At 38.1% G+C, this 26,163-nt stretch overlaps 4 protein-coding genes across 4 annotated transcripts; 1 reads left to right on the top strand and 3 right to left on the bottom strand.

Moving 5' to 3' along the window:
- Positions 1 to 11,364: 11,364 nt before the first annotated feature.
- Positions 11,365 to 12,768, bottom strand: LOC124321098 (alpha-(1,3)-fucosyltransferase C-like). Its single transcript, XM_046784011.1, has one exon. It carries the CDS (start codon positions 12,766 to 12,768, stop codon positions 11,365 to 11,367), a length of 1,404 nt encoding a protein of 467 aa, XP_046639967.1.
- Positions 12,769 to 18,122: 5,354 nt separating this feature from the next.
- LOC124321091 (alpha-(1,3)-fucosyltransferase C-like) lies at positions 18,123 to 19,364 on the bottom strand. Its single transcript, XM_046784004.1, has one exon. It carries the CDS (start codon positions 19,362 to 19,364, stop codon positions 18,123 to 18,125), a length of 1,242 nt encoding a protein of 413 aa, XP_046639960.1.
- Positions 19,365 to 20,503: 1,139 nt separating this feature from the next.
- On the bottom strand, positions 20,504 to 21,986 carry LOC124320335 (beta-1,4-galactosyltransferase 4-like). Its single transcript, XM_046783181.1, has 4 exons — positions 21,652 to 21,986; positions 21,248 to 21,508; positions 20,979 to 21,171; positions 20,504 to 20,908 (listed from the first exon to the last, which is right to left on the bottom strand). Exons 1-4 carry the CDS (start codon positions 21,896 to 21,898, stop codon positions 20,527 to 20,529), a joined length of 1,083 nt encoding a protein of 360 aa, XP_046639137.1. The 5' UTR covers positions 21,899 to 21,986; the 3' UTR covers positions 20,504 to 20,526.
- A 2,579-nt stretch (positions 21,987 to 24,565) lies between these two features.
- On the top strand, positions 24,566 to 26,060 carry LOC124321083 (alpha-(1,3)-fucosyltransferase C-like). Its single transcript, XM_046783991.1, has 3 exons — positions 24,566 to 24,756; positions 24,816 to 25,601; positions 25,713 to 26,060. The coding sequence occupies exons 2-3, from the start codon at positions 25,050 to 25,052 to the stop codon at positions 26,058 to 26,060; spliced, it is 900 nt and encodes a 299-aa protein (XP_046639947.1). The 5' UTR covers positions 24,566 to 24,756; positions 24,816 to 25,049.
- Positions 26,061 to 26,163: the final 103 nt, after the last annotated feature.

Genomic DNA, 26,163 nt, shown 5'->3' with positions numbered 1-26,163 from the left:
GTATTGAACAGGTAGACTGCTTAGTTATTAAGGCAAATGATTAAGATTGATTTGTAATTTTGAGTAGACAGTAGCAAATGAATGTGCGCTTAGATACCAAATAATGGTACAGGGCCAACGCCGAGTCCGCGTACACAAACCGAGAAAGTTCCAGCATCAACAGCTTTTGTTAACATGTCAGCCAATTGAGCTTTGGAGTTGACGTGTTTGATGCGAACGACTTTAGCTTCAACAAGTTCACGAATGTAGTGGTGGCACAGCTCAACGTGCTTGGAACCTTTTGTGGGCCAAAGGATTATAGGCCAAATTGACGTCTGCTCGACCAGGAAATAGCCGCGCCACTTAGACGAAAAACATAGCCGGAAGTGGAGTGGCGGGTTTCAGGATCACCGCCAAGATCAGCATCAGCATAGCCGTCGAGGACGGACCAGTCAGGAGTATATCCGTCAAAGCAAAGACCATGGCTGCGGGTTCTTGCGAGATACTTAAGTACGCGAATGCCAGCGTTCCAATGTTCGGGACCAGGATTCTGGCAGAACTGAGTTTGTTGATTGACAATGAAGACAAGATCCGGTCGTACAGTGCATGTAGCGTATGAGATGCTCCCCAGTAACTCGCGATAAGGAGAGGCAGACATAGAGTCACGTCTGATTAGTTCGGTTGAAGAAGAAGCTTTGTAAAGGCGAGTAGTACTTTTTAGCACAGGGTGCGCAGTACTAACAAAGGCGCCGGCACAGACACAGCGGAACTTGCGAATGCGATGACCAGTTACAGTGAATATTTTCGTAGTGAGAAGAGGGAAGTAGTCACCAGCTTCAGACTTGGGTTTGATGAAATAGATGACTTTATAGCCACTGAAGAGATCTTTGAATAAGATGTAGTAGCGAGCTTCGCCAACAGATCCGATTTGAAAGGGTCCAACGCTATCGGAAGCGATACATTCGCCAACATCTTTGTAAAAGGTTGAGCGGATGGAAAAAGGTAATTTGTGAATTTTGCCAAGTTCACATCCGTGACTGCTGTCGTTCAAATTGGGGCTACCAGGGACGACATGCATGCCAGTGATATTTGTGCTGGTAGGGAAGGTGCTTACAATGTGACAATTGGTCTGACAAAGACGTTCGTGCCAAACAACGAGTGTGCCGTGGCCAGCCGTGGAACTGACTGCAGGACAAGTAGACTCGTTACACACCGTAACGCCATCCAGTTTAAACAGGTCATCGTTAACTTGAGATGCTGTTAAGAAGATTTTGTTGTTGCACGTGATCGTGGCTAACTGTCCTTTAAACGAAACGCCAAAGTCTTTCTTCAAAACGGAAATGACGGAAATCAAATTTACACCAAGTCCAGGAACAAAAAGAACGTCGTGAAGTTCGATAGTATGCAGATCATTGTTAGGATGATCAATCTGAATAGTGATTGTTCCAATGCCGAGAGCGTGAAGGACCGTCGAACCAATGCCGTGAACAGGCCAACTGTTGGGAGGCAGGAGACGAAGATCTTTGAAGTACGAACGTTCGCCACTCATGTGTCTGGAACACCCCGAGTCAAGAAAGAAATCACCAAGTGATGGCGCAATAAAATAGCAGGTCGAGACCAAAGAGATGTCGGATTGGTGACGTGAAGGCCCAGGCGGGGGATTATCTTCGTCTTCACGCCGTCGCTTGTTGCGGTCTGGTTCCATGTTTTCGTTGGCGATGCGTTGCTTGCATTCAAATCGATAATGATAAGGTTTGCCACAATAGCTGCAGGTAGCTTCCAATCTGTTAGTACTTTCACGGTCGGTGTTAGAACGATTACGTCCACCTTGATAGCGTCCGCTACGACTGTTGTACCCTTTGTTACCATACTGACCAAAAAGAGCGGCGTCAGCTTCACCATTAACAGTAGGAGCAGTAGGAGGAGGCGGAACGATAGCTGGAATCACTTGAGTATTTAAACGTTGAGTAGCATTTTCTAAGTCCAAGCTTCTCTGTTCAGAGATGAGTCGAGCGCGGAATGCTTCAAGCGTTCTTTCGTTGTCACGCAGATTTTGCCAGGCGTGAGTGAACCATTTGAATCTCGGTGGTAGTTTGCAAAGAATGGTGGTCATCAGAGTATTATCACTGATAGGTTCACCAAGATCGTTGAGTTGGGCAGCAAGGGTCTCAAGGGCAGTGACATGAATCATAATATCATGCCCGGCTTCTGGTCGTTTGTTCATAAACTCCAAATGGATAAGGTGCATGTTGTCAGCAGCACGTTGGAGGAATTGAGTTTCAAGTCGAGTCCACATCTCAAAGCTGGTACGGCAGGTCAGCAAGAGTTGTTGCGTAGTGACATCACAAGTGTTGTAGATCAGGAACATGGCATAACAATCAGTCAATTCCCAATCGTTGATGGCCACAGCATTAGTGATGACAGGTACGTGAGGTGGGACAGCACCTACACCTGCATCACGAACAATAAGTCCTTCCACTGCTGCTACAACTGGCACAGCAGCAAGAATAGGTTCAGGTTTGGGTATACGGCCTTCAACAAAGCCATTTAGACCTGTGAGACGAAAGATCATGTTTAAGTTAAGTTTGTACGGGGTAAAGTCAATCCCATTTAAACTGATCAAATACCTTTGAGACGAAAGATCATGTTCATGTTATGCTTGTACGGGGTAAAGTTAGTCCCATTTAAACAGATCACATGTTTGACAATTTCCAGGGAGAAATTAGGATTCAAAGGGTTTGCCATACTGAAAGCGTTATTCTGGGCCCATAACCTAATAAGGTTTAAGATCAGTCAAGGTTAAAGTTTGTATTGTAGTTTAAGTTTGGGCTCTAGAAAGCCGCACACAATACTTACAAAGAAGTTGTAACACAATAGTTTTGTACGGACAAAACAATTCACGACTTGATTAGAAGGGAACGAGTGAAGAAGAAGAGACACACCAAGAAGTCGACACAGAGAAGAAGGCAGCACAACTCGACGACGTATTGACGACTGCTTGAGCACTGTCAAACGTCGGTTGCTAAGAGACCCCAAGGGTCCTTGGTTTGAGTGGTGTCTTCTGCTTCTTGGAAAGCGCATAAGTCTATACGCAGTAGACTTCATTAAAAAATACCATTATATGTGATAGGAGAGGTCTCCACCACGATTTGGAAATATTTCAGGCTAGATGTTTGGGACATTTTTTTTGGTATTTCTTCAACACCAATGCAACCTGTCATATATAATGAGTTTTCTCTTATAATTATTGTGAAATAGAGTATTCTACACTGATTCAACACGAAAAATACCATTACATGTGATAGGAAAGGTCTCCACCACGATTTGGAAATATTTCAGGCTAGATCTTTGGGACGTTTTTTTGTTTTTTCTTCAACACCAATGCAACCTGTCACATGTAATGAGTTTTCTCTTATAATTATTGTAAAATAGAGTATTGTACACTGATTCAACGCGAAAAATACAATTACATGTGATAGGAAAGGTCTCCACCACGATTTGGAAATATTTCAGGCTAGATGTTTGGGACATTTTTTTGGTATTTCTTCAACACCAATGCAACCTGTCACATGTAATGAGTTTTCTCTTATAATTATTGTAAAATAGCGTATTGTTCACTGATTCAACGCGAAAAATACAATTACATGTGATAGGAAAGGTCTTCACCACGATTTGGAAATATTTCAGGCTAGATGTTTGGGACATTTTTTTGGTATTTCTTCAACACCAATGCAACCTGTCACATGTAATGAGTTTTCTCTTATAATTATTGTAAAATAGAGTATTCTACACTGATTCAAGATGAAAAATACAATTACATGTGATAGGAAAGGTCTCCACCACGATTTGGAAATATTTCAGGCTCGAACTTTGGGACGTTTTTTTTTCTGCAACACCAATGCAACCTGTCACATAAAATAAGTTTTCTCTTATAATTATTGTAAAATAGAGTATTCTTCACTGATTAAACACGAAAAATACCATTACATGTGATAGGAAAGGTCTCCACCACTATTTGGAAATATTTCAGGCTAGATGTTTGGGACATTTTTCTGGTATTTCTTCAACACCAATGCAACCTGTCACATGTAATGAGTTTTCTCTTATAATTATTGTAAAATAGAGTATTGTACACTGATTCAACGCGAAAAATACCATAACATGTGATAGGAAAGGTCTCCACCACGATTTCGAAATATTTCAGGCTAGATATTTGGGACATTTTTGGTATTTCTTCAACACCAATGCAACCTGTCATATATAATAAGTTTTCTCTTATAATTATTCTAAAAAAGAGTATTCTACACTGATTCAACACGAAAAATACTATTATATGTCATAGGAAAGGTCTCCACTAAGATTTGTAAATATTTCAAGCTAGATCTTTGGGACGTTTTTATTTGTTTTTTCTTCAACACCAATGTAACCTGTCACATGTAATGAGTTTTCTCTTATAATTATTGTAAAATAGAGTATTGTACACTGATTCAACATGAAAAATACAATTACATGTGATAGGAAAGGTCTCCACCACGATTTGGAAATATTTCAGGCTATATGTTTGGGACATTTTTTTGGTATTTCTTCAATACCAATGCAACCTATCACATGTAATGAGTTTTATCTTATAATTGTTGTAAAATAGAGTATTCCACACTGATTTAACACGAAAAATACCATTACATGTGATAAAAAAGGTCTCCACCACGATTTGGAAATATTTCAGGCAAGAACTTTGGGACGTTTTTTGGTTTTTTCTTCAACAGCAATGCAACATGTCACATATAATTAGTTTTATCTTATAATTATTGTAAAATAGAGTATTGTACACTGATTCAACACGAAAAATACCATTAAATGTGATAGGAAAGGTCTGCACCACGATTTGGAAATATTTAAGGCTAGATGTTTGGGACATTTTTGGTATTTCTTCAACACCAATGCAACCTGTCACATATAATAAGTTTTCTCTTATAATTATTGTAAAATAGAGTATTGTACACTGATTCAACATGAAAAATACAATTACATGTGATAGGAGAGGTCTCCACCACGATTTGGAAATATTTCAGGCTAGAACTTTTGGGAATTTTTTTTTGTACAGTACCCACCAAACTATTAGGTACACCCCCCTATTTTCAGTGCATTCTTATGGCACTACGTGTTTAGAAAAAATGCAATAACTCTTGAACCGCTTGGGCTAGATTTTTTTCCTTTTGGCCCTGAGTAGATCTAATGATGATCTAGATTTTTCTACACATGAAGTTGTCGTAGGATTAACCCCCACGGCGCTACGGTATCGTTCAGTTTATTAGGTACACCCGTTTTCCCCCCATATGCGCCGTGTTAAATACGGCGTTTTCAAAAATTTACAAAAAATACTAAAAATCAAGCTAAAATCTTTTTCTTTGTGCCAAAAGATGCAGAATTCTTCACTCTATACGAATTTAAAGAATGATTTACAATAAAACCAACTCAGAGAACCCTTCCCTATACCCTAAAGTTTTCCACTTCAAAATTTGTTCTTTTTACTACACACTTGCACTGTCGCCCCCATAGGCATTAGAAATTTCGACAAATTTTGAAGTGGAAAACTTTTCCCATTTTAATGACGGCCCACCAAAAATGGCGTGGGATCCGTTTTAAAATGGGGGGAGCCTAACTCAACTTAGAAGTGAGATTAAGGGGGGAAATTATTATTTTAAAAATAAACAAAAAATACCATGAGAATCAGCGTAAAAAACTGATTCTAATGATATTTTTCAAGGGAATCCCTTATTCATGCACCAACCCTATTAAGGGAGAGTTGTACTAGTTGTCACTTTTTTTGTTTTTGAGCCCCAACTTCTTTATTTCTCAATATTTTTTAACCCCGCTAGGCTTAAATAAAGAAGACAAAATTAGCTATAAAAAGCGAATTTTTAGTTTCTGACAATTTGCTTTGTTTGAAACCAAAAGCGCTTTGAAAATGAAGGAGGGTGGGTCGAGTCGGGGGCAACATGCTCATGTACGCGGGGTAGCATGGCCCATATTATTCTTACGGGCTAAAAAAACACCTGGCGATGTCGTCATCAACTAAATTTTCCGAAAAATTTTCCCTCCGATCTCTAACCCAGCAACACAAGTTGCCCCGAGAAAGGGTGCTTTTGTTATTATTTCGTTTTCAATCAACAATTTTGTCAATAAAAATTAATAAAAATAGGTTTCTGAAAGAGGAAAGAATTTCCTTTCAGAAACTTATTTTTTATAAATTTTTAGTTAATTAGGGGATTCCACAAAAGAAAAAAGAAAACGAAATGGACGACACGATTTAAGGGCCAAAAAATTATTTTAGTTGTTGTTTCCACACTACATGGACTATTTCCGTAATTTTTTTTTAAAGATGTGAATTATTAAAAACTATAACTGGTAATTTTTATAATGCAATCCCTCTGTCGCAAGAGGACGAAAAACGCTGGGTGCCAAGTTACCCACTACCTCAATTGCCCCGTTCTCCCCTACAAAATTTCGTTTTCCAAATTAAAATTAAACGATGAAAATAAAAAAAAAAATTCAAATCGGAGCTGCAATAAAGCTAACACTGTTCTATTTTTTTTAATTCGTGTTTCTGCGAAGCCCTAGCCGTTCAACCACAAAAGAAGGCCAAAGCGGCCTTATTTGCATAATGTCACATAAGGTCCTCTCGGCTTTCGAAAAACTTTTACAGCGGGCATATAGCACCTCTAAAAATGAAAAAAAAAAATCTGGGGAAAATCAGAGGTGACAGAGGGACAAACCAAATTTCAAAACATTTGGTTGAAGAATGTAGCACTGACAGGACTGCTAAAACAGCGTTTTTGCATAAGGTTCTCTCGCGCTTCCAAACACTTTCGGTAGGTAGGCCTACTGTATATAAATGAACATGTATAAATATTTAAGTTCATTTTAATTTTTCAAATTCATTTAGTTTTTCAAAATCATTTTTATTTTTCAAAATCATTTTCAATTTTCAAAATCATTTTCATTTTTCAAATTCATTTTCAAAAATGTTTTTTTTTTATTTAAATTGGTTTTTATTTTTATTTTTTATTCAAATTTACAAAATTCGAAATTTCTGAAATTGTTTTGGTTTTCTACTTTAATTTCAAAATATGTTCAATTTTTTGCTTTCTCATTTGTACTGATAGTGATAGCACACTGATTTCTCATGTGTACTGATGACTCAATAATTTTTCACACGTACAGTATCCTGCACGGAAACTGGGACAGCCGCTACGGGTTTTACACAGGATATTCGTAAGAACCACCTAACGGCTGTCCCAGTTTCCGTGCAGGATACTGTACGCAAAAGAAATTGTTTAAGGAAATTGAATAGGCTCGGATAAGCAGGCGCTCATATGAGATATAAGTTGCCAAAATCTCTTACCCTCATATGATTTCTCATCAACCATAACTCATGTGAGGAGGATGAATAGATAAATTCGTATATCGTCCTCATATGATTTCTCGTGATATGAAAACCCACATGCGTTTCATGAAAAATCGAAAACTCCTATCCACATGTGCATGGTTAACTCATCAACCATAACTCATGTGAGGAGGAGGAATGAATACATTCGCATATCCTCATATGATTTCTCATCTAATGAGAACTCACTGAGTAACTCATCTCAACTCATCTCATCTCAATGCGAGCGAATAAGTTAACTTATTATTAATAACATATTATTTATTTGAATAAACCAATAAACATAAAGCACATTATATTATTACACATTCATCATTATTTATTATTTACGATATCCCGTTGGGATCGAAGGGAGGGCATTTGCTGTCATCGCCCAAATCAGAGATCACTCTTTGAATGGCATATGATTGAAATGGAGTTTGAATGTCGTGCAACTTTTGACAGAGACTACAGAAACCGTGACGTGCTGTATTTTCCGTGATGAACTCAACGCGATAGTGATCCTTCCACCAGAAATATTCGTTGTAAAGGGCGTCGTCGGCGTCGAGGATTTTCAGATAAGCGGCCAATTCTTTCGGTTTGAATTTTCGTGCGTCGATGTAGGAATGGGGTGGCGCGTGTTGGGTGTAGTCGGCCCCTCCATAAACAATCGGAATCATGTAAAGATCCAAGATTTTGAAAAACTTTTCGGTAACATAATCTTTGCAGAAGGAGTTCTCAAATGAGAGATAAAACTTGTAGGTGGATTCAATGACTTTGTTGCAATGCGGCTCAGAATGAAACATTCCGTGACGTGGGCAGAACAACTTGCCATTGCCGCACTTTCCGTAAATGTCCACGTCGACATATTTCTGGAGTTCTGCCACGTATTTTTCTCGTTGGTTGTGCGTCTCACAATGAGAGACCATCCAAGCGATCTTTTTCGTCTTGTTGCGCAATTCGGGTTTCAGCAGAGGTTTACTGATGTTTTTAGCAATTTCTCTGTAATGTGCAATTTCATTTGGAGTTCGAGGCGCCGTCTCTTTAGGCAGGACCCGACCGTAAAGAAATGGAATGTCAGAGTCCATTCTGTACGTCATGGTCCAGTTGAAAAAATTAGTTAATTGGCTCGTGTTGTAATAACGTTTCAAACTCGTCGGAGGCTCCTGGGTCAGAAAGATGAGGCGTTGATTTGGGTTGCGTCCGTTTGGGAATTCTGGCATTTTCAGCTCATAGGGAGTAATTAATTCGTCGTGAAAGACGACGATTATGGCGTCGTAACTTTCAATCGGACGTTCTGTTCGACTGGTGACGATCTCGCAGTGATTGACGGGGCAACTTTGGTTGACAAAAATTTGGTCACCTTGTCCAAAAACTCGAACTTCCTTCCTTCTGACGCCGTTCCACACTAAAATGGTTTTCGTTACGTTTTTCTGAATAAATCCGCTGCTCTCGACACTTTCATGTTGGTCCATTTCCCTCGCTATTTCTCTCTTGTACAGACAATAACACAACATCATCAAATACCACACAAGGAACAACAAACTTAAAACTTTTTGGGGTGAAATAGCTGTGCTTGGGAGGTGCATCGTCGTTGGCCGAAGTCAGTCACATCTATGAGACTTTGAACTTGAAGACGGTTATTGTCTTTATCTCTCTACTATATGCAAGACATTTTGCCCTTTCCTTTTAAGACACACAAGAAAAATGTCATCCTTGCATTGAAGAACCTTGAGATAGAAGATAATGCATGCTGTACACGCGTAACTCTATCGCGTACGGCAATAAGAATGCCGAAATGCCCCAAGGATGTAACCTGGATGGAACATAAAAAATTTTACAAAAAAAGAGCATTACCATTCGTCTTATACCAGCATAAAATATAGAAAGACCAGCATAACACCACGAAGTTCAAGAAGCGAAAGGAGCCATTCCCTTTTTTTTTTTTTGCTAAACCATCGAGCAGTGACAAGGTTTTCCCATTATGGAAAGTAGCGAGGGGGCATCAACTCCCAAAAGTTAAAAAAAGAATTTCTTTTTGCGTAGCAAATGCCTGAGGTGATTTTGGTGCGCGCCCCAAGTCTAAAAATTCTTAGTCACATTGTTACACAATACTTGCCGTTTTGGTAATAATCATTCCAACTAGGCTATATTAAGGATATCGGAGATTACGAGAATACCAAGGGGTACTTGAGTTGTTGGAAATTGATTCGCTTTAATAAAATCTATAAGAGAAAAACCCATTGTCATCTAATTTTTTTTTTATCATTTAATCAAGCGGCCCTATATTTATAGGGCCGCTTGATAGTAAACTTTTATTGTCTGCGGAATATCTGAGTAAAAAGATTACCAATTCTGCAACGTTATTAGGAAGAAAAGTCGGCAAATTGTAAAATACTTTGTTATTAAGCAAAGGGACATAATAGCTTACACTGATGCCTGCAGCAATTGAAAACACGTAAAAAAATTTACCCTCACGTCGTTTGTACTTTTGTCTCCGCCCCCAGTCGCTTCAAACCCTTTCACTTGCAGGCCAGCGTCTAAAAGACTACTTTGGCTGGTGACAAATAAGAAATATAAACAGTTGGTCCGCACGCTTAGTGGCGAGCACACGTAATATAGAGATTGTTGAAATAATTAAATGGTATTCATAATACACATTTTGTATGTCTAACTGCAATTGCGTTACAATTTAGGTACTTTTGATTTGACACAATAATCATTTTTTGGAGTCCAATAATAAATTCGCATCATAACCCACTGGCCATGCAGCAGTGCAATTCCTATTATCTCCAGAAAATTGCCGACCGCAACAACTTGACCGGAGCATTTACATTAACTGATTTTGTGTGTTTAAATTTCCGCTTTTGAAAAAATTGTAATGTTGCATGCATGTATAATGGTGTATTCTAAATAAAACATGCTTTATAAGACTCGATTCAAAACCGCAGCAGTCGGGAAATTTATTCATTCATGTTTTTACACCTTCATAATCCAGCTAAATCAAAACGTTATTAGACTGTTCCTGCATACGTATATACTCTACGACAGCTGCTGGACATTATAATACTAGTCCATGGGAAACGTTGGTGCTGCGGAACTGCTGCCGATCTCAAAAAAGTGAAAGCTGAATTTTGATATCGCACAGCAATATGTTATTTGTTTGACATTGAAAATAGTGGCATGCGACAAGGTAAACATATTGTATATACGGCCGCCCATGGGTAAAGGAAAAAGGCAGCATTATATTTAGAAGGAAGTCTAAGTTTAAAATTGGATCTTCAGAATTTTCGAGCATAGAAAATACAGTTGTAGGATAACTGCTGATTTTGACTAGGCACCTGTTGTTTTTAGCAAGCAAGAAGTGACCACAAGCGGACAAGCCGGAACTGAAATTAGTGTCGAAACAAAATTACCATATACTCAAACCTAAGGATATATAATAAGACATGTCTACGTGCACAGCAGACAGCTACCATCAACAACGTTATTTATTTCCCTGTTTATTTCACATAATAACGTAACAGTAAAAGACTTCCGGTTTTTTTTCACATGATCTCGAACCAAACGCGCCAAGCGCAGCAGTATACTACGAGTAGAAACCATTTAGTTGCCCCATTAAGTTAGAACAATTATAGCTATAGACTTTAGAAGTATTTTTATTCAAACTTGATCTTTCTGTATATAATTATCAATGAAAATCACAAATAAACTGTATGTGTTGATTACAGTGTATTTATAAGTATAACAATAAGGAATCCAACGTAGAAGATTTTATTTTTAGAAATAACATGAAACCACACAGAGAAAATCATGCGTTTGACAGTGCTTCTATAAGTTATAATATGCATGTTAGTCAGGAACAATCGGGTTGTCAAAGGCAGTATTATATTAGAGCTATATTGCAATTGAATCCATATTTATAATTATAATAATTGAGTCCCCGCATGCTGCCCATGTTAAGATATGCCATATTTATTTAGGATAGTTGATCCTGGTATGCAGGAAACGGTTTCGTAATACCATTTGGCCATGTCTCGGTACACTTTTGATGAATTATTATTTGGCTGCTGTTGCTCTTTTGATTGTGCTGCGTTGAGTTTCTGGCAAAGGAGGCACCAACCTTCTGATTGTTTCTGTTTGTTTATTTCCCAGTCCTTGTTCCAGTCCAGGTATTCCGAATAGAGTCGAGGATTGCGCTCGATCAGGAGGAGGTAATCGGCCAGCGCTTGGGGAGACTCGAAATCGGCCGCGTTGATGTAGGAATGGGGCGGGGCGTAGGCCGAGTAATCAGCACCTCCGTAAACGACGGGAACGACGCCCATCTCGAGGGCCCGGTAGAATTTCTCGGTGATGTAATCGGGGCAGATGGAATTCTCCGCCGAAATGTAAAACTTGTAATCATCTAATAATTGGTCGCAATTCTCGCTGCCCCCACGGAGGCATTTCAGCGGTCCGCATCCGCCGAAAATGTCGATCGGGATGTACTTGGCCACTTGGCGGAAGAAGATTTCACGTTTACTTGGAGTGTTGCAGTTGGTGACGAACCAGGCCACCGATTTCGTCCGGTTGGCAACTGCCGGATGCTGTCGCGATTGATTGAGTCCGCTGAATTGCCAAAAGGTAGAAGGATCCGGCGGAGATTCTTCCGGCAACAATAGCGGAGGCAATGTGTTCAACTGAGCCGATTGATTCCTCCGCGTGATACTGCCGTAACTGGAACCATAAATATCTGAATCCCGACGGTACGTCATCGTCCAATTAAAGAATTCCAAATTGGTGGCGGGATTTTGAAAGACGGGGAAATTTCTGTGACTGACGTAGGCTTCGTAAAAGAATAGAATGTAGCGCTGGTGAGCTGTTCTGTGCATCGGCAAATCTTTGACATTGACGTCGAATGGGTGGAAGATGATTGCATCACTATGATTGACTAAATTTCGATCGGTGGTCGTCATACAATTATTGACAGGACATTTGGCTTTGGTGAAGGCATCCCGACCGATACCAAACCCATAATCTTTCACTCCAAAAAAAGGGGTCCAAAATAAGATGCGCTTCACATCGTTTCCAGCAATTTCACTAGGGTTGGCTAAGTTGTTACTGCTGTTATCGTTTTTGAAAATAAGACTGGTGGGTAAGTAATTGTCGAATTTATTAGTCAAGTTGAATGCGAGAATACTTTGAATTAGAGGATTATAATGATGAATGATGGATGATGATGGGTTATGTGAAATTGAGTAAAAGAAAATGATTAAGACAGTTATGAAGATTGCTAGGGAATAGAAAAGGCTCTGGCGCAGTTTCGTAAACACGATGGTAGGAAAAGAAAATTCGCGAATAAATGGTATTACTTTTGTCACCATATTTATAGTCAAACACTTGACTCACCAGGAATCACAATCAGCCCAACAGCACTTAAAGATTATTGCCAAGTATACAGGCCTAGATGAGGGTTTAACAAAAAGCGGGTATACTTTTAGAATCAAAACCGCCGAAGCAAACAAATTTGAACAGAGTGAAAGAATATTCTTCTGGAAACAGACTACTGCTGTATGCTGTAAGTGTGGTTTCGTGATCGATCTGACAAGCAGAATAACCTACAGCATAAAAATCTAAAACAAAACTTCCGTTCTGCAAAACAAGTGTGGGCGTAGTATTTTGTTCAAGCTCCGCCCTTTAACATCTGCTAGACGTAAGAAAATTCTAATCTCTGAGAAATGCACACTATCCATAGTAGGGGCTTGGAATAGTTGGCGCGTTTTTTTTTTTTTTTTTGTTTAATTTGGTTTTTTAAAATTTTCCGAAAATTTCTTTGCCCCCTCCCTATCTATAAAGCACGGAAAATTGCCTCAAGAAAATGTTTCTTTGTTAAGTTTACGTTTTCAACTAATATTTAAGACAGTTAAAAAAAATCATTAAAAAAAAATTTCGGAAAAGAGAAAAAATTCTTTTCCGAAAAATATTTGTTCAAAATTTTTCGTTAGCTAGGGAAGTCGACCGAAGAAAAAAAATCTAAAGTCACGAAATAAGACGACACTTTAAGGCCCAAAAACAGTTTTAATTTTTAATCCCCAAACGACTAGGACTATTTAAATAATTTTTTAAAGATACGCAATATTTAATAGCGTACGCCATATTTTGAGGAAGATCCGTTTTATCATCGCTGGTAACCACGAAAAACATTAAGCTATAGCTACCGTTTTTTTAAATTGTGTTTTTTACGGTTTTTTTTTCATTTCACAGAAGAAACAGATGGAAAAAATCTGTTTCCGGTATTGTGCATAATTATAGGTGTTTTTGCGGTTCAGTGTTCACGCGTAACGGTCTGCATCGGTTTGCAATTATTCATCATTTAAAAAAATTATTACAGATAGATCGTGTGCTGTATATACAGTCGTGGCTGAAAGTTTGTATACCTTGTGCTCCAAAACCCGCCTTTTTACTCTGTATTGGCGGATAGTTTTAGCCTATCGCAAAGAAAAGGGGGTGTTATTTGTTCAAATTTTTCTTTTATTACCCAAACCCCTCTACCCATTTTTACTTATCCCTTCCTGTTAGCATCCATTACTATTTTACCGCAATGCAGAAAATGGTTAAGCAACCTTTTTTAACTTAAATGGTAATCAGGTCACCATTCATCAGTCTAAACTGGGAAGTATCGACATGAATAATAACGGCATTCAGACCCCGCGCTTGAGTGAAGCTGAGAAAGGAATGATAATCGGATATCATTTAAGTGGCCACACCGTTCGCGAAATTTCTCAAATTCTTCGTCGGACAAAAGCAACCGTTTACAAGTGGATTACTAGATTTAGAAATGAGGGAAATGCTGGCTTTAAAGTGAGGAATCGTAGTGGAAGACCACGTGAAACTGACGAAGCCTGTGACCAGAGGATTGTTGCGGCTGGTAACGGAGCCACATTTTTTTATTTTGTTTGTTCGCTCGATTTGAATTTTTCTTTTTATTAGCTATCATAAGTCCCTTTGACACGTCGGAAGAGATAAGAGAGACGGCGGAAGCATTTAATATCTCCAACCGTACCGTGAGAAGCCGCTTATTAGAGGCCGGCCTTCATGCGAGAACTCCAAGTGTCAAAAATTTTTTGAAGGAAACGCATCGAGCAAATCGCATAAAATTTGCAAGAGAACACATTCATTATAACTTGGATTTTTGGCGTAAAGTAATTTGGTCCGACGAAAAAACGTTCGTGTCTTCCGGCCGCCCCCCGCAATACGTCAGAAGGATGGATGGAACTCGGAATGATTCCGCGAATCTTGCGCGCAACCTCTGGTCAACCAGAAAATCGGTGAATGTATGGGGCTGTGTAACGTACGACGGCCCAGGAGTGCTACATAGGATTGAAGGTAAACTGGAAAGTAGGCAATATCTTGAAATACTAAAAACAAAAATGCGGCCGTTCGCCGTCCAAAAATTTCCGCTTCCAGCCGTAGCCGACGATGTTAATGAATTCCGCTTTTTCCAGCATGATGGGTAATAAGGAAAGGGTTAAAAAGGAACAAATAATGATAAAACTAATACAAAATAATTTTTTTTTTAGTTGTCCCAGTCACAAAGCAAGGATAGTTCAAGACTGGCTAAGAGGAGAGGCTCTAGAGGAGCATCGCATCAAGACTCTTTGGTGGCCGGCGTACAGCCCAGATTTAAATCCTATCGAAAACTTCTGGGGCTTTATGGTTCGCAATATGGGCCAGATGGAAGTCAACAATGCTGAAGACGTGTATGATTGGATTTTTCAATTTTGGGAAGTAATGGCCCGTATGAAAACGCCCCTTTGATTAATCACTGATAATTGAAGGATATTAGCTTGATTAATTTTCCAATGATTTTCGCCATCAAAATTCGGACATGATTATTACTGACTTAGCATAAATTTATCACTGAGAAATGAATGGTTTTTCTTTGATTTTCAAATCATATATTCACTTACTTTTGACTGATTTAATGTGAAGTTTTCAATGCTTTTTTATTGATTAGTTTTTCAATGCTTTTTTATTGATTGATTTTTCAATGCTTGTATCCAATGACTTTTTTTTATAAAATTTACTATACTAGTTTTCTTTCTCTACCAGTTTTGAACTCCTGTTGTCGGTTTTCCTTACCCTTGTTCTCCTTTTTTATTTTACTTACCTATCTATTGTCTGTTAGAATTAATTGTATCATTGGTTGAAATTTTCCGTATCGGGACTTGAACCATCGCAACATTGAGTGGTAGCCAGACTCTATAACCAACTACCTATTACGTTGGACATTCTATAAATTTAGTCAGTTCAAGTATCTAATTCATACGTATCTATATCAGGCGTTGTGATAAACAATTTTTTTTTCGAAGAAAAAGAAAAACGTGTTGGTGGTGTGTTTGGTATTTTTATAATCATTAAAAAATCTTTCACAAAATCATGAAATAACATATAAGAAAAATGCTAGAAATAGGATAGAGTCCAGAAACGAAATATTTGTCATTGCAAAATCAATTAGCGGATAGAAATTATAACCGAGCCCGAAAAAAATCATTCATTTATCACTAGAAACATCATTATATTGTCATTTAGGATATAATCGTTTAAATTAGGTCTCAAAATTATGGTATCTTCCTTCATATTTACGATGATTGCGCTGTTCGCCTAGGAGTCGCTTTCGCGTTAAACCAAGACTACCACCCGTCTTACCATCATCATATGAAGAAGATACCAACTGAAATCATACTCAGAGTTATTTTCATTGATTCATATTTATAAGCCCCGATCTGGGATTGAACACGGTACCTTTCGATCCATAGGAGCGTGCGATAACCATTGGCCTATGGTTGCACATTCGATTCTATATTAACCATGTTGACAACGCCGTATGTTTCTTACATATGGAAATTCACCCTTAATATCATTGATTTCGACGCAACAAAATAATATAAGTCAATGATTCTTCATAAGAAGAACGTGAAAAGCATTCCAAAGGCCTTTCAGTGATAATTTATTGATATTTGAGAAATCATTTGTAATGGTATTTCATTTACTATGTTCACTATTTAGTAATAATCGGCAATAAAGTCAATGAACTATCAGTAAAATATTAATCGGGATAACTAATGATTTACATTGATAATCAGTGAAAATCCAATGATTCTGGAAATCCCTGTCGTGATATTTGTCAACTGTGCTAGGCTGCTAGCCACTGAAATATCATTAAAATTTATGTTGGGAAAACTTAGTGATTTAAACGGAGCAGTATTCAATCAATCAATAGAAATCATTGGATAAAAAATCATTCTCAGTGATAATTCTCAGTGGTAATCCCTGAAATATCACTGAAATCTGAGGAAAGCTCAGTGATATGAACTGAGAAGTAATTATAAAAATCAATAGCAAGCTGTATAAAAATCATTATAAAATCAAAATTACCGTTTGGGACTCATTGAACAATCATTTATTAATCATTGGAATGATTTCTTAGTGATAAATAGATGCTGATTATTGATTTGTAGGTGTCGATGAAGTATGGCAATAAAATGATAAGAAATTCAAAGGTTTACTGAAAATTACTGAAAATGTAAATATCAGTAGAAAATCAGTAATTTTTCAAAAGAAAATATTCCATGGATTTTTACGTTATGTTCATTGATTAGTTCAATGACTAAGTTAAGTTTAATCACTGCAAAATACTTCATTTTCTGGATCTAATGATAAACCAATGAGTTTTTTGGACTCTGTTTTAATTTTTGAAATATCTTTGATTTTCCAACGATTTGTTACTGACTTTGTAAATTGATTTGTCATAGAAAATCATCGCCAGTGATAATTGCGTGACATTCTTACTGACATTCTATGACATTTCAGACTGTCTATTGATTTGTGTATGCTTTTCATTGATCTGCAGTGATTTTCATTGACTCATTTCCATACGGGGGAAAACAATCAAGCTTATTGGCAAAGTTTGATTGAATCAATGCCAACCAGATTAGCTAGAGTTCTTGAGTTAAATGGCGACATGACTGAATATTGAATAAATTCAATGACAAACGAATGCATAGGCTACCTTGAAATTTCTTTATTTTGTATGGGGAATTGTACGTAAAGAATGATTAAGGTTGCTTAACCATTTTTAGCATTGCGGTAAAATAGTAATGGATGCTAACAGGAAGGGATAAGTAAAAATGGGTAGAGGGGTTTGGGTAATAAAAGAAAAATTTGAACAAATAACACCCCCTTTTCTTTGCGATAGGCTAAAACTATCCGCCAATACAGAGTAAAAAGGCGGGTTTTGGAGCACAAGGTATACAAACTTTCAGCCACGACTGTATATGGCTTGCACAGCAATATCCGCTTCTTTGTACGTTTCCTGTCATTTATATCTTCTTTTTTTTAAGGCCTATAGGTTCCGACTGAAATGTTTAAAATCTTAGATCTTTTCCAGTTGTCTACGGGGAATATCGCCTACATATTTTTTACTCTACGACAAACTCGTGAAGTGGCAGTAGGTAGCTATAATAGAAAATTACAGTAAAAAGTCGTCCGTCTCAGCACTCTATTTATGCTGGTTGGCGAGTTAAACATTTTTTTAAATGTTTATTCAAACGTGCAATTTTCATAATTATTCCTGTGTAACATAGGCTAATAATGTAACATGTATAATCATGTATTTAAAAAAAACAGGGATTAATGTAATGCTATAAATGTGTGATATGTATTATAATTCATAAATTTACGCAATCAAATTAGGATCAATGGGTTGACATTTGCTGTCATCACCCAAATCAGAGATCACTCTTTGATCAGAAAATGATTTAAATTGAGTTTGAATGTCGTGCAACTTTTGACAGAGACCACAGAAACCGTGACGTGATGTGTACTCCGAGATGAACTCAACTCGATAGTGGTCCTTCCACCAGAAATATTCGTTGTATAGGGCGTTGTCGGCGTCGAGTATTTTCAGATAAGCGGCCAACTCTTTCGGTTTGTATTTTAGAGCGTCGATGTAGGAATGGGGTGGCGCGTGCTGGGTGTAGTCGGCCCCTCCATAAACAATCGGTATCATGTAAAGATCCAAGATTTTAAAGAATTTTTCAGTGACGTAATCTTTGCAGAAGGAGTTCTCAAATGAGAGATAAAACTTGTAGGTGGATTCAATCACTTTATTGCATTGCGGCTCCGAAAAATACGTTCCGTGGCGTTGGCAGAAAAATTTGCCGTTGCCACATGAACCGTAAATGTCGACGTCCATATATTTGCGGAGTTCCTCCACGTATTTTTCACGTTGACCGTGAGTCTTGCAATGGGAAACCATCCAAGCGATTGTTTTTGTTTTATTGCGCAATTGCGATTCTTGCAGAGGTTTACTGATTTTTTTAGCCATTTCTCTGTAATGTGCAACTTCTTCTGTAGTTCGAGGCGCCGTCTCTTTTGGCAAGACCCGACCGTAGAGAAATGGAATGTCAGAGTCTATTCTGTACGTCATGGTCCAGTTGAAAAAATTAGTTAATTGACTCGTGTTGTAATGAGGTTTCAAACTCGTTGGAGGTTCTTGGGTCAAGAAGACGAGCCGCAGATTGGGGCTGCGTCCGTTCGGGAATTCGGGCATCATCAATTCATAGGGAGTTATGAATTCGTTGTGGAATACGACGATGATGGCGTCGTAACTTTCGATCGGACGTTCTGTGCGATTGGTGACGATCTCGCAGCGATTGACTGGACAATTTTGTTTTGCAAAAATTTGGTTACCTGTTCCAAAAATTCTAACTTCCTTCCTCCTGACGCCGTTCCACAGTAAAATGGTTTTCGTTACGTTTTTTTGGAGAAATTCGCTGTTCCCGACTCTTTCTAGTTGGTCCGTTTCCACCACTAATTCTCTCTTGTACAGGCAATAACACAATACAATCAAATACCAGATAAGTAATATCAAAGTAAAACCTTTGGGTGGTGAAAACGTTGTGTTTAGGTGGGACATCATCGTTTGAAGTCAGTCACATCTATGAGACTTTTTTGAAACATTGCACTTTTTTCTATACTCGTTTTCGCAACTACTACTACAAATTGTGTTGCCTGCAGCGGGATCCGCTTCCAGCCCCTTTTTTAAATGCCTTGAAGATCGGAAATACTGCGCTATTGGTAAAATAAGTTTGAGCTTTAATATGAATTATGTTATAGTACCTGTGTCCTACAGGTGTGCTCTTTTGCTCTTTTGTTTCGTATATACCCTATATGGGCCTACTTGTGATAATAAAAAGTGTGTTCTTTACTGTATATATGCTAGGCCTAGACCTTAGACACTTTGTGGAACACATGGCAAATTTCCACATTGACATTAATATAAAGTAGTATTATTTTATTGAAGCGAAAGTCATATGTGCTTGTCATCTAATACATCCCACTCGTTTAGCTTTTTCTTTCTAGTGAATAAAGCTATCATTCTATTTTGATCAGCATGCGCTCGCGCATCAGCGCAAATCTTCAAACTCATTTATTAAGCTCAAACTCGGGCCATTTGCATGACTGAAACCTCAACGACCACAATAGGGCCTATTAGCCATGCACTTGTTTTAATCAGATTGAAATTTAGAAAAAAAAAACGTGTAGGTCTTTATACAAAGCAAAGTTTTCTATTAAGTGTCCAATTACAATTTACAAAAAAAAAAAAAACACAAACATCAATAAGAAGCGATGCACGGAAAAGTTTTACATTTTGCCGCATATTTTTAGCACGGTAGGCCTATCAAGGAGTGGTGCATGGATTAATTAGATGACGATTTCATATTATGGTGAACAAATAATAGATATACTTGCCCACTATAGATTATCTCGCAGAAAATTACACAACAGACAGTCAGCATCAATATATAAAATTATGTAAAAAAGGTTTCAACAAATTTGCAAATGTTGCTGTTAGTATTAAATTAGAATATCGAACTGTAAAGAATGCGAACGTTGGGACTATAATATCTTGGTAAAAATTGTAAAACATTTTCCGTGTGACTTCATTTTTGCATATGGAAAAATATCAAATAACAAAAAATTTATGAGTTAAGCGAAATAGAACATGATTTAATTTGAAATTATATTACAATATAATAGTGACAACTGTGCATGGCTACACACTGATGCGGCATAAATTATTTTTGTGTAATGCTATTAGGTTGGATATCGACAAGAATATGAGTGTAAAGGGGTTTGAATTGGAAATCGAGTCTTTTATATCTCAGATCGACCAACCCATCAGTTTTGAATCGGCTGGGACCTTCTTTGATCACTTGCATCCTGTCAGGATTGGGTGAGGCTTTTTTGTGGGACAGCGTCTTGTAACGGGCTAGATGAATAAGGGATGGCTGTTCGTCAAAAGCTCTCGTCACGTTCAGGTTTTGTGACTTGACGCGTTGATATAATTGATCGTCCTCGCCACCCCAACCCCAAAATGAATTTGAAAATCCGTTGACACTTTGAAAATCATTGGTCGATAATGCGGTCACACCTCCGAAATGGTTTGCGGATGTGGGTCTGAAAATATGAGGAAGAAATGATTTAAATCTTGAATTGAATTATATTTCACCACGCTGCAGTAACCGACTTGTAGTTCCATGAATCAACGGAAAAGGCCATCTGTCGAGGCTTTCCGTCTTCTGGGCAGGTGTAGGGATTGCCGTCGTATTCTGGCAGAAGGTCAACGTCGTGAAAGATGAAACATTGGAAATTCTCTTGTAGCAACTGGGCCTCTTTAAAGCCGATATTCATTAGCATCCCCCGGTTGAATGGCGATTTTTCTTTGTGCAAAATGAAAATATATTTTCAATTGAGAATCGGATTAGTTAAATATATATTTTTTTTTTTAAAGCGAACCAGATTGTTCGACGACGATGATTATGTAGTTGAGTTGCTGACGTTGCAAAAACGGATGCATGTACCGCAAGAAAACGGTCAAATGATCCGTTCGATTCCGCACTGGAACGACGACAGCCACTTTATGCTGCGATTGACACTCAACTGGTTTGTACTTCCCACCGACTTTGATTCCCGATTTTGTCATCTTCAATTGAACAGCGTCTTCGTCTTCTTTAAGGATGGCGATCGTTGTCTCCAACGAGAGGTTCCTCCATTCGACTGTGCATAAAATTTAATCAAAAACCATTTTGAAACATCTGTTGAGTCTCTTCTTTTAAATTATAAGCTTCTGCCAACCGATAGTAATAGCAAGTATTCGATATGCCAAATCTGAAGTCAAATAAGAAAATTAAAACTCTTACCCAACTGAGATGGAATCATATTTGGACACGGTGGCGTTATTTGCCAACCACAATTTGCATCAGTCCAAGGATAGGAATAACTTTGATTGTTTTTTCTGTCGGAGACAATAAACCAAGGATGAATGCAACTATAATTGGACGCATATAAAAAGAAGTAAAAATAACATAAAACTGCTACTAATGGAACACCTAAAACCAATATACGAATCGGGGTCGCGTTGGTGGCGTATCGGCATCGGGGAAACATGTCGGCACTTCACTACATGCACCTAAGACCTATGGCCACCAATTGGTGATGTAAGGAATTTTGTCTCTGTTTTGAGCTCTAGTGATTAAGCGAAAAAGAAGAGTAGAAGCAAACTATACCAGTGTCCGTATAGTTGAGCGTTGGAAAGCATATGGCATCACCGCGTCAAGACTTGAGATTTCCCTTTCTAAACGATCGTCACGTTATTTCAGTCAACCAATAGAATCCGTCTACCCGCACAGTCCCTCCCACTCTTCCTTCGGTATCGTGATAAAAAAATTCTATTCCATCAACTAAAACTGACATTCGCATTAATTTGAAAAACGCGATTCCAATTAAATTCTATGACGCGGTGACGCCCATATCAATTCGAGTAAACTCGCATTGGAATTTTGCTGATAATTCAAGATCGAATCAATCACATTGAAGTCAGATGTGATCAAAATGTATTCGAATTGGCGACTAATATTACAATCAAACACAATGCGAGTGAGAGTGCGAACAGGTGAGAAGGAAATAAAAAATAAATAAATAAAACGTCGGTTTCTGAACGTCCAAAAAACTTTTATTTGAATTCAAATTCCTAAATTAGAATTGTAGTTTGCCAAATCTATTCAAATCGTCTCAAAGATAAAATTGAGTTTCCAATTTCCATATAGAGACTGAGACTGGAACAAAAAACTAGCCAAGTAACTCAAATTTGATTTAGATTTTTTTTTACCATATCCTCGCCCCTTGCGTAAATTTACTTTTACTTTAAAGAAAAGCTTTCCTTCAAACAAAAATAAACGGGTAGGAAGGGTAAGAGGAGGGTGAGGAGTCATTCTCGCGCGCTCTTTTTTGAGCTTGTAATGAAAATTTACTTTTTTTTTAGTTTTCTTTCCCTTTCCTTAACGCAAATTTTAGTTGCCGACTCCTTGTGACGAGGCGTAAAAAGAAAAATATGATGTGACCACTTTCCGAGACTTAGCATTTAGACTTGAGATTTTATCTTATTTTTTAAAAAATAGATTTGATGTGTAAATAGATATGCATAAAAGATATCTTTAAAATGACAGAGATTTTTTGTAATTTTTCATTTAGGCTATATCAATAAGCCATCTTTCTAGTGAATTCTTTTTGATAAAATTTTTTCGTTGAAAATTATAGATGCAAAAAAAGATATGGTTGAAATGTTATAAATTTGTTATAATTTGATTGCGCTCTATCAGTAAGCTATCTTATTCTATAGTGAATTCTTCTTGATAACATTTTTTTGTTGAATATTCAAAAAAGATATCTTAAAAATGTTATAATTTTTTTATAATTTTGTGCGATATCAATAAGCCATCTTTCTGCAATACTGAATTCTTTTGGATAAGATTTTTTTCTTTGTAGCTTAAATTATAGATGCGAAAAGATATCTTTAAAATGTTACAAATTTGTCAAACCACAATGAAATATTACTTCGGCCATGGACTTATATAAAACTGCTTGAAATTGACGCACCACCCAGCAAAAACTCGACGTCATCTCATCTGTGACGTTCGGAAATATCATCCAGTCAGTGACACGTAGGTATAGTTTATCTATCTCGTACAGCACATCTTTCCTGCATGACTTCGGCCACACCATCTGGCAAATGCTGGAAATGGGTGCAGTTGTTGTAACATTCACGTTGTAACATTAACGTTGTAACATTCCAAAGTACATTGGGATGTAAAAAGCTTTTCTGTTATTACAGGCTGTATACGCTGTTTTGAAGTTTGTTGCTGTTCGCAAAACAGACAGCAATTATCCGTGGGATCAAGTTTGATGCGCGCCAGTCTACCAAAATGATGTTCCGGCTTTTTATTTATTATTTTACTCCTTTTTCGACGTCTATAGAGAAATGGGAACTGTAACAACAGCAGCAGCAGGTGCCGAGAATATAATTGTAAATATTATAGAAGGTTTGCGCAGCGGTCAATTTGTAAAATTTTTTCTCAACCTAGAGGCTCTTCAAAGACGATCGTTAGCGCAATCTCTCACATGATTCAATGTCCATCAAGAAACATCTGAATATTTTATAACTCTTTCCCGCTCTTTCCAATGTTAACAACTTTCTCACGAATTGACCATCAGCCAGCATATATAGCACAGCCGTCTGCTGGATTTCAAGAAATATTAAGCAGTGCCGGCCGGTGCCGGCCACCCATTTCATGCCACCAACCATGTAATATATGCATCTGCATAGACTTGTTTCACATTTTGTCGTAGGTAGACTGTCAGCTGTTGGCGCGTCAAAGACCAATATTTAAATGTAGCTGTAATTACCGTCAGCGCTGGGAATATAGTTTAGATGCTCGCACCTGCTGTTACTTCATGCTGCCGTTTTTTAGTCAAAGATTTTCTCAACCAGGGCTAATAATTAAGTTATTACACAAAACGTTTATATATACCTTTTTTTTTCCTTGGTTACTCACGCTACTGCTTTTATTGCAGAACGTATATTCCAGAACATTTTTCCAGAAAATTTTTTTGGTTTTATACTGTTCAAACAAACCCAAATCACAAGTGGCGAGGAAACGGCAACTCCTCTCATCACGACTCTTTTTTGCCTTGTGTAAAAACGTGGAGGACACTATGAGTCAACCTGAACACGAAAGGGTATTGCACGTATAGCAAGCACCGGACTAAGAACTCGAATAACAAGTGTCCGCGCTAAAATTATTTAAAAAAGTGAAAAGCAATCTGAAATGGGTTCCTCGACTCATCGCCTGTTCCTCTCATCATTAGTCACGATGGTTCTATGGCGAAGGAGTTATCGTTATTTCGTGATCTTGTTTTTCTGCTGCTACATCTTCACCAATCTCGTCCGGCAGTATGGCGTCAAAGAAGTAAGATTCATCAAGGAAACATTAAAAACTATGCATGTAATTTCATATTATTAATTAAGGTTCAAGTTTAGATTGAAAGTGATAACCTTCTTGGTGCACATCAGCCTGAGAATGTCTTGCCAGTTTTGAAAACGATTCTCTACTGGAACAGCTTCTTCGGCAAAAAAGATTTCGCTTTCGGATTCGGACAGCAGCCGTTTGTCAATGCCAAATGTCCAACGGCGACCTGTTACGTGACCGACGACCGGGCCTTATTCAATCGCAGTGATGTCGTCATCTTCTCCATCCAAGGAATGAACCTGACAGATTTACCGACTTATCGATTTCCGCACCAGCGATTCGTCTTCTATGAAATGGAATCTCCAGCCACCACCGATTACAGGCCGCTGCTGCACAATCAAACCCGTTTCGGTTTCTTTAATTGGACCATGACGTATCGGCTGGATTCGGACATTGTTAACCGTGATCCTTACGGCATTGTGTTGCCGACTCAAAATAGTACCTCTTATCCGAAACTTCGCCGGGGTAACGCGGCAGCAGCATTACATCACGACCTGAAGAATAAGGATGAGCTTGTCAACATTTCCAGCAAAAAGAAACTGGTGGCCTGGTTTGTGTCGCATTGCGTGACTTCAAATCGTCGCGAGGATTACGTCAAAGAACTGAGCAAATACATCCCGGTGGACATTTACGGCAAGTGCGGCAATTTGACTTGCTCGAACCGAAATAATTGCAAGGAAATGATCCGCAGAGATTACAAATTCTACATCGCTTTCGAGAACTCGCTGTGCACAGATTACGTCACGGAGAAGCTGGCCATCGGTCTCATTTATGACGCAGTACCCGTAAGTCAATATATAACTATCACCTTAAACGAATATTGGAATTCTTGTTCAGCGTAAATTATTCTTTATTTCTAAATAAATAAAATCGGGTCTGCTTCTTGTCTTGAATAGATTGTTATGGGCAGTGTCGACTACACCAAATTTGCGCCGCCTCATTCGTTTATTGACGTCAACGACTTTCCTTCTCCGAAACAACTTGCCCGCTACCTTCTACTGCTGAGCGAAACAGATGCGCTGTACATGCGCTATTTTGACTGGAAGCGGGACTTTACTGTCCACTTGAACCTTAAGCTGAGCTGGTGTCGCCTTTGCCAACTGGCTCACGAGAGCCAAGTTTCATCAACGACTTACAAAGACATTCTTGAGTGGTGGGTGAGCAATAACCCTGCCAACTGTAGCAATTTACCCAAAAACCGAAATCTATTATCCTTTCTCCAAGTACACGATGTACCGGTATAGCATTTAATCAATTAAAGAATTGTGATTGGCGTTTTTTTTTTGTAATAATAAATTTTTCGGATCTTGCGAATACAATACACACTCAAACTTCAATTATTTCAAA

This window comes from Daphnia pulicaria, chromosome 1 (assembly GCF_021234035.1).
Source record: "Daphnia pulicaria isolate SC F1-1A chromosome 1, SC_F0-13Bv2, whole genome shotgun sequence".
Lineage (NCBI taxonomy): Eukaryota > Metazoa > Arthropoda > Branchiopoda > Diplostraca > Daphniidae > Daphnia > Daphnia pulicaria.
This window is presented reverse-complemented; position numbering and strand designations above follow the sequence as displayed.

What these genes read in the sequence shown, in the direction of transcription:
- LOC124321083 (XM_046783991.1), top strand. Translation starts at nt 25,050, where the DNA reads ATGAACCTGACAGATTTACCGACTTATCGATTTCCGCACCAGCGATTC. An exon ending in TCATTTATGACGCAGTACCC is followed by an intron (nt 25,602 to 25,712) that starts GTAAGTCAATAT and finishes TGTCTTGAATAG; the next exon opens with ATTGTTATGGGCAGTGTCGA.
- LOC124320335 (XM_046783181.1), bottom strand. Translation starts at nt 21,898, where the DNA reads ATGTTTCCCCGATGCCGATACGCCACCAACGCGACCCCGATTCGTATA. An exon ending in CATCGTCGTCGAACAATCTG is followed by an intron (nt 21,172 to 21,247) that starts GTTCGCTTTAAA and finishes TTTTGCACAAAG; the next exon opens with AAAAATCGCCATTCAACCGG. An exon ending in GTTGATTCATGGAACTACAA is followed by an intron (nt 20,909 to 20,978) that starts GTCGGTTACTGC and finishes TCATATTTTCAG; the next exon opens with ACCCACATCCGCAAACCATT.
- LOC124321091 (XM_046784004.1), bottom strand. Translation starts at nt 19,364, where the DNA reads ATGTCCCACCTAAACACAACGTTTTCACCACCCAAAGGTTTTACTTTG.
- LOC124321098 (XM_046784011.1), bottom strand. Translation starts at nt 12,768, where the DNA reads ATGGTGACAAAAGTAATACCATTTATTCGCGAATTTTCTTTTCCTACC.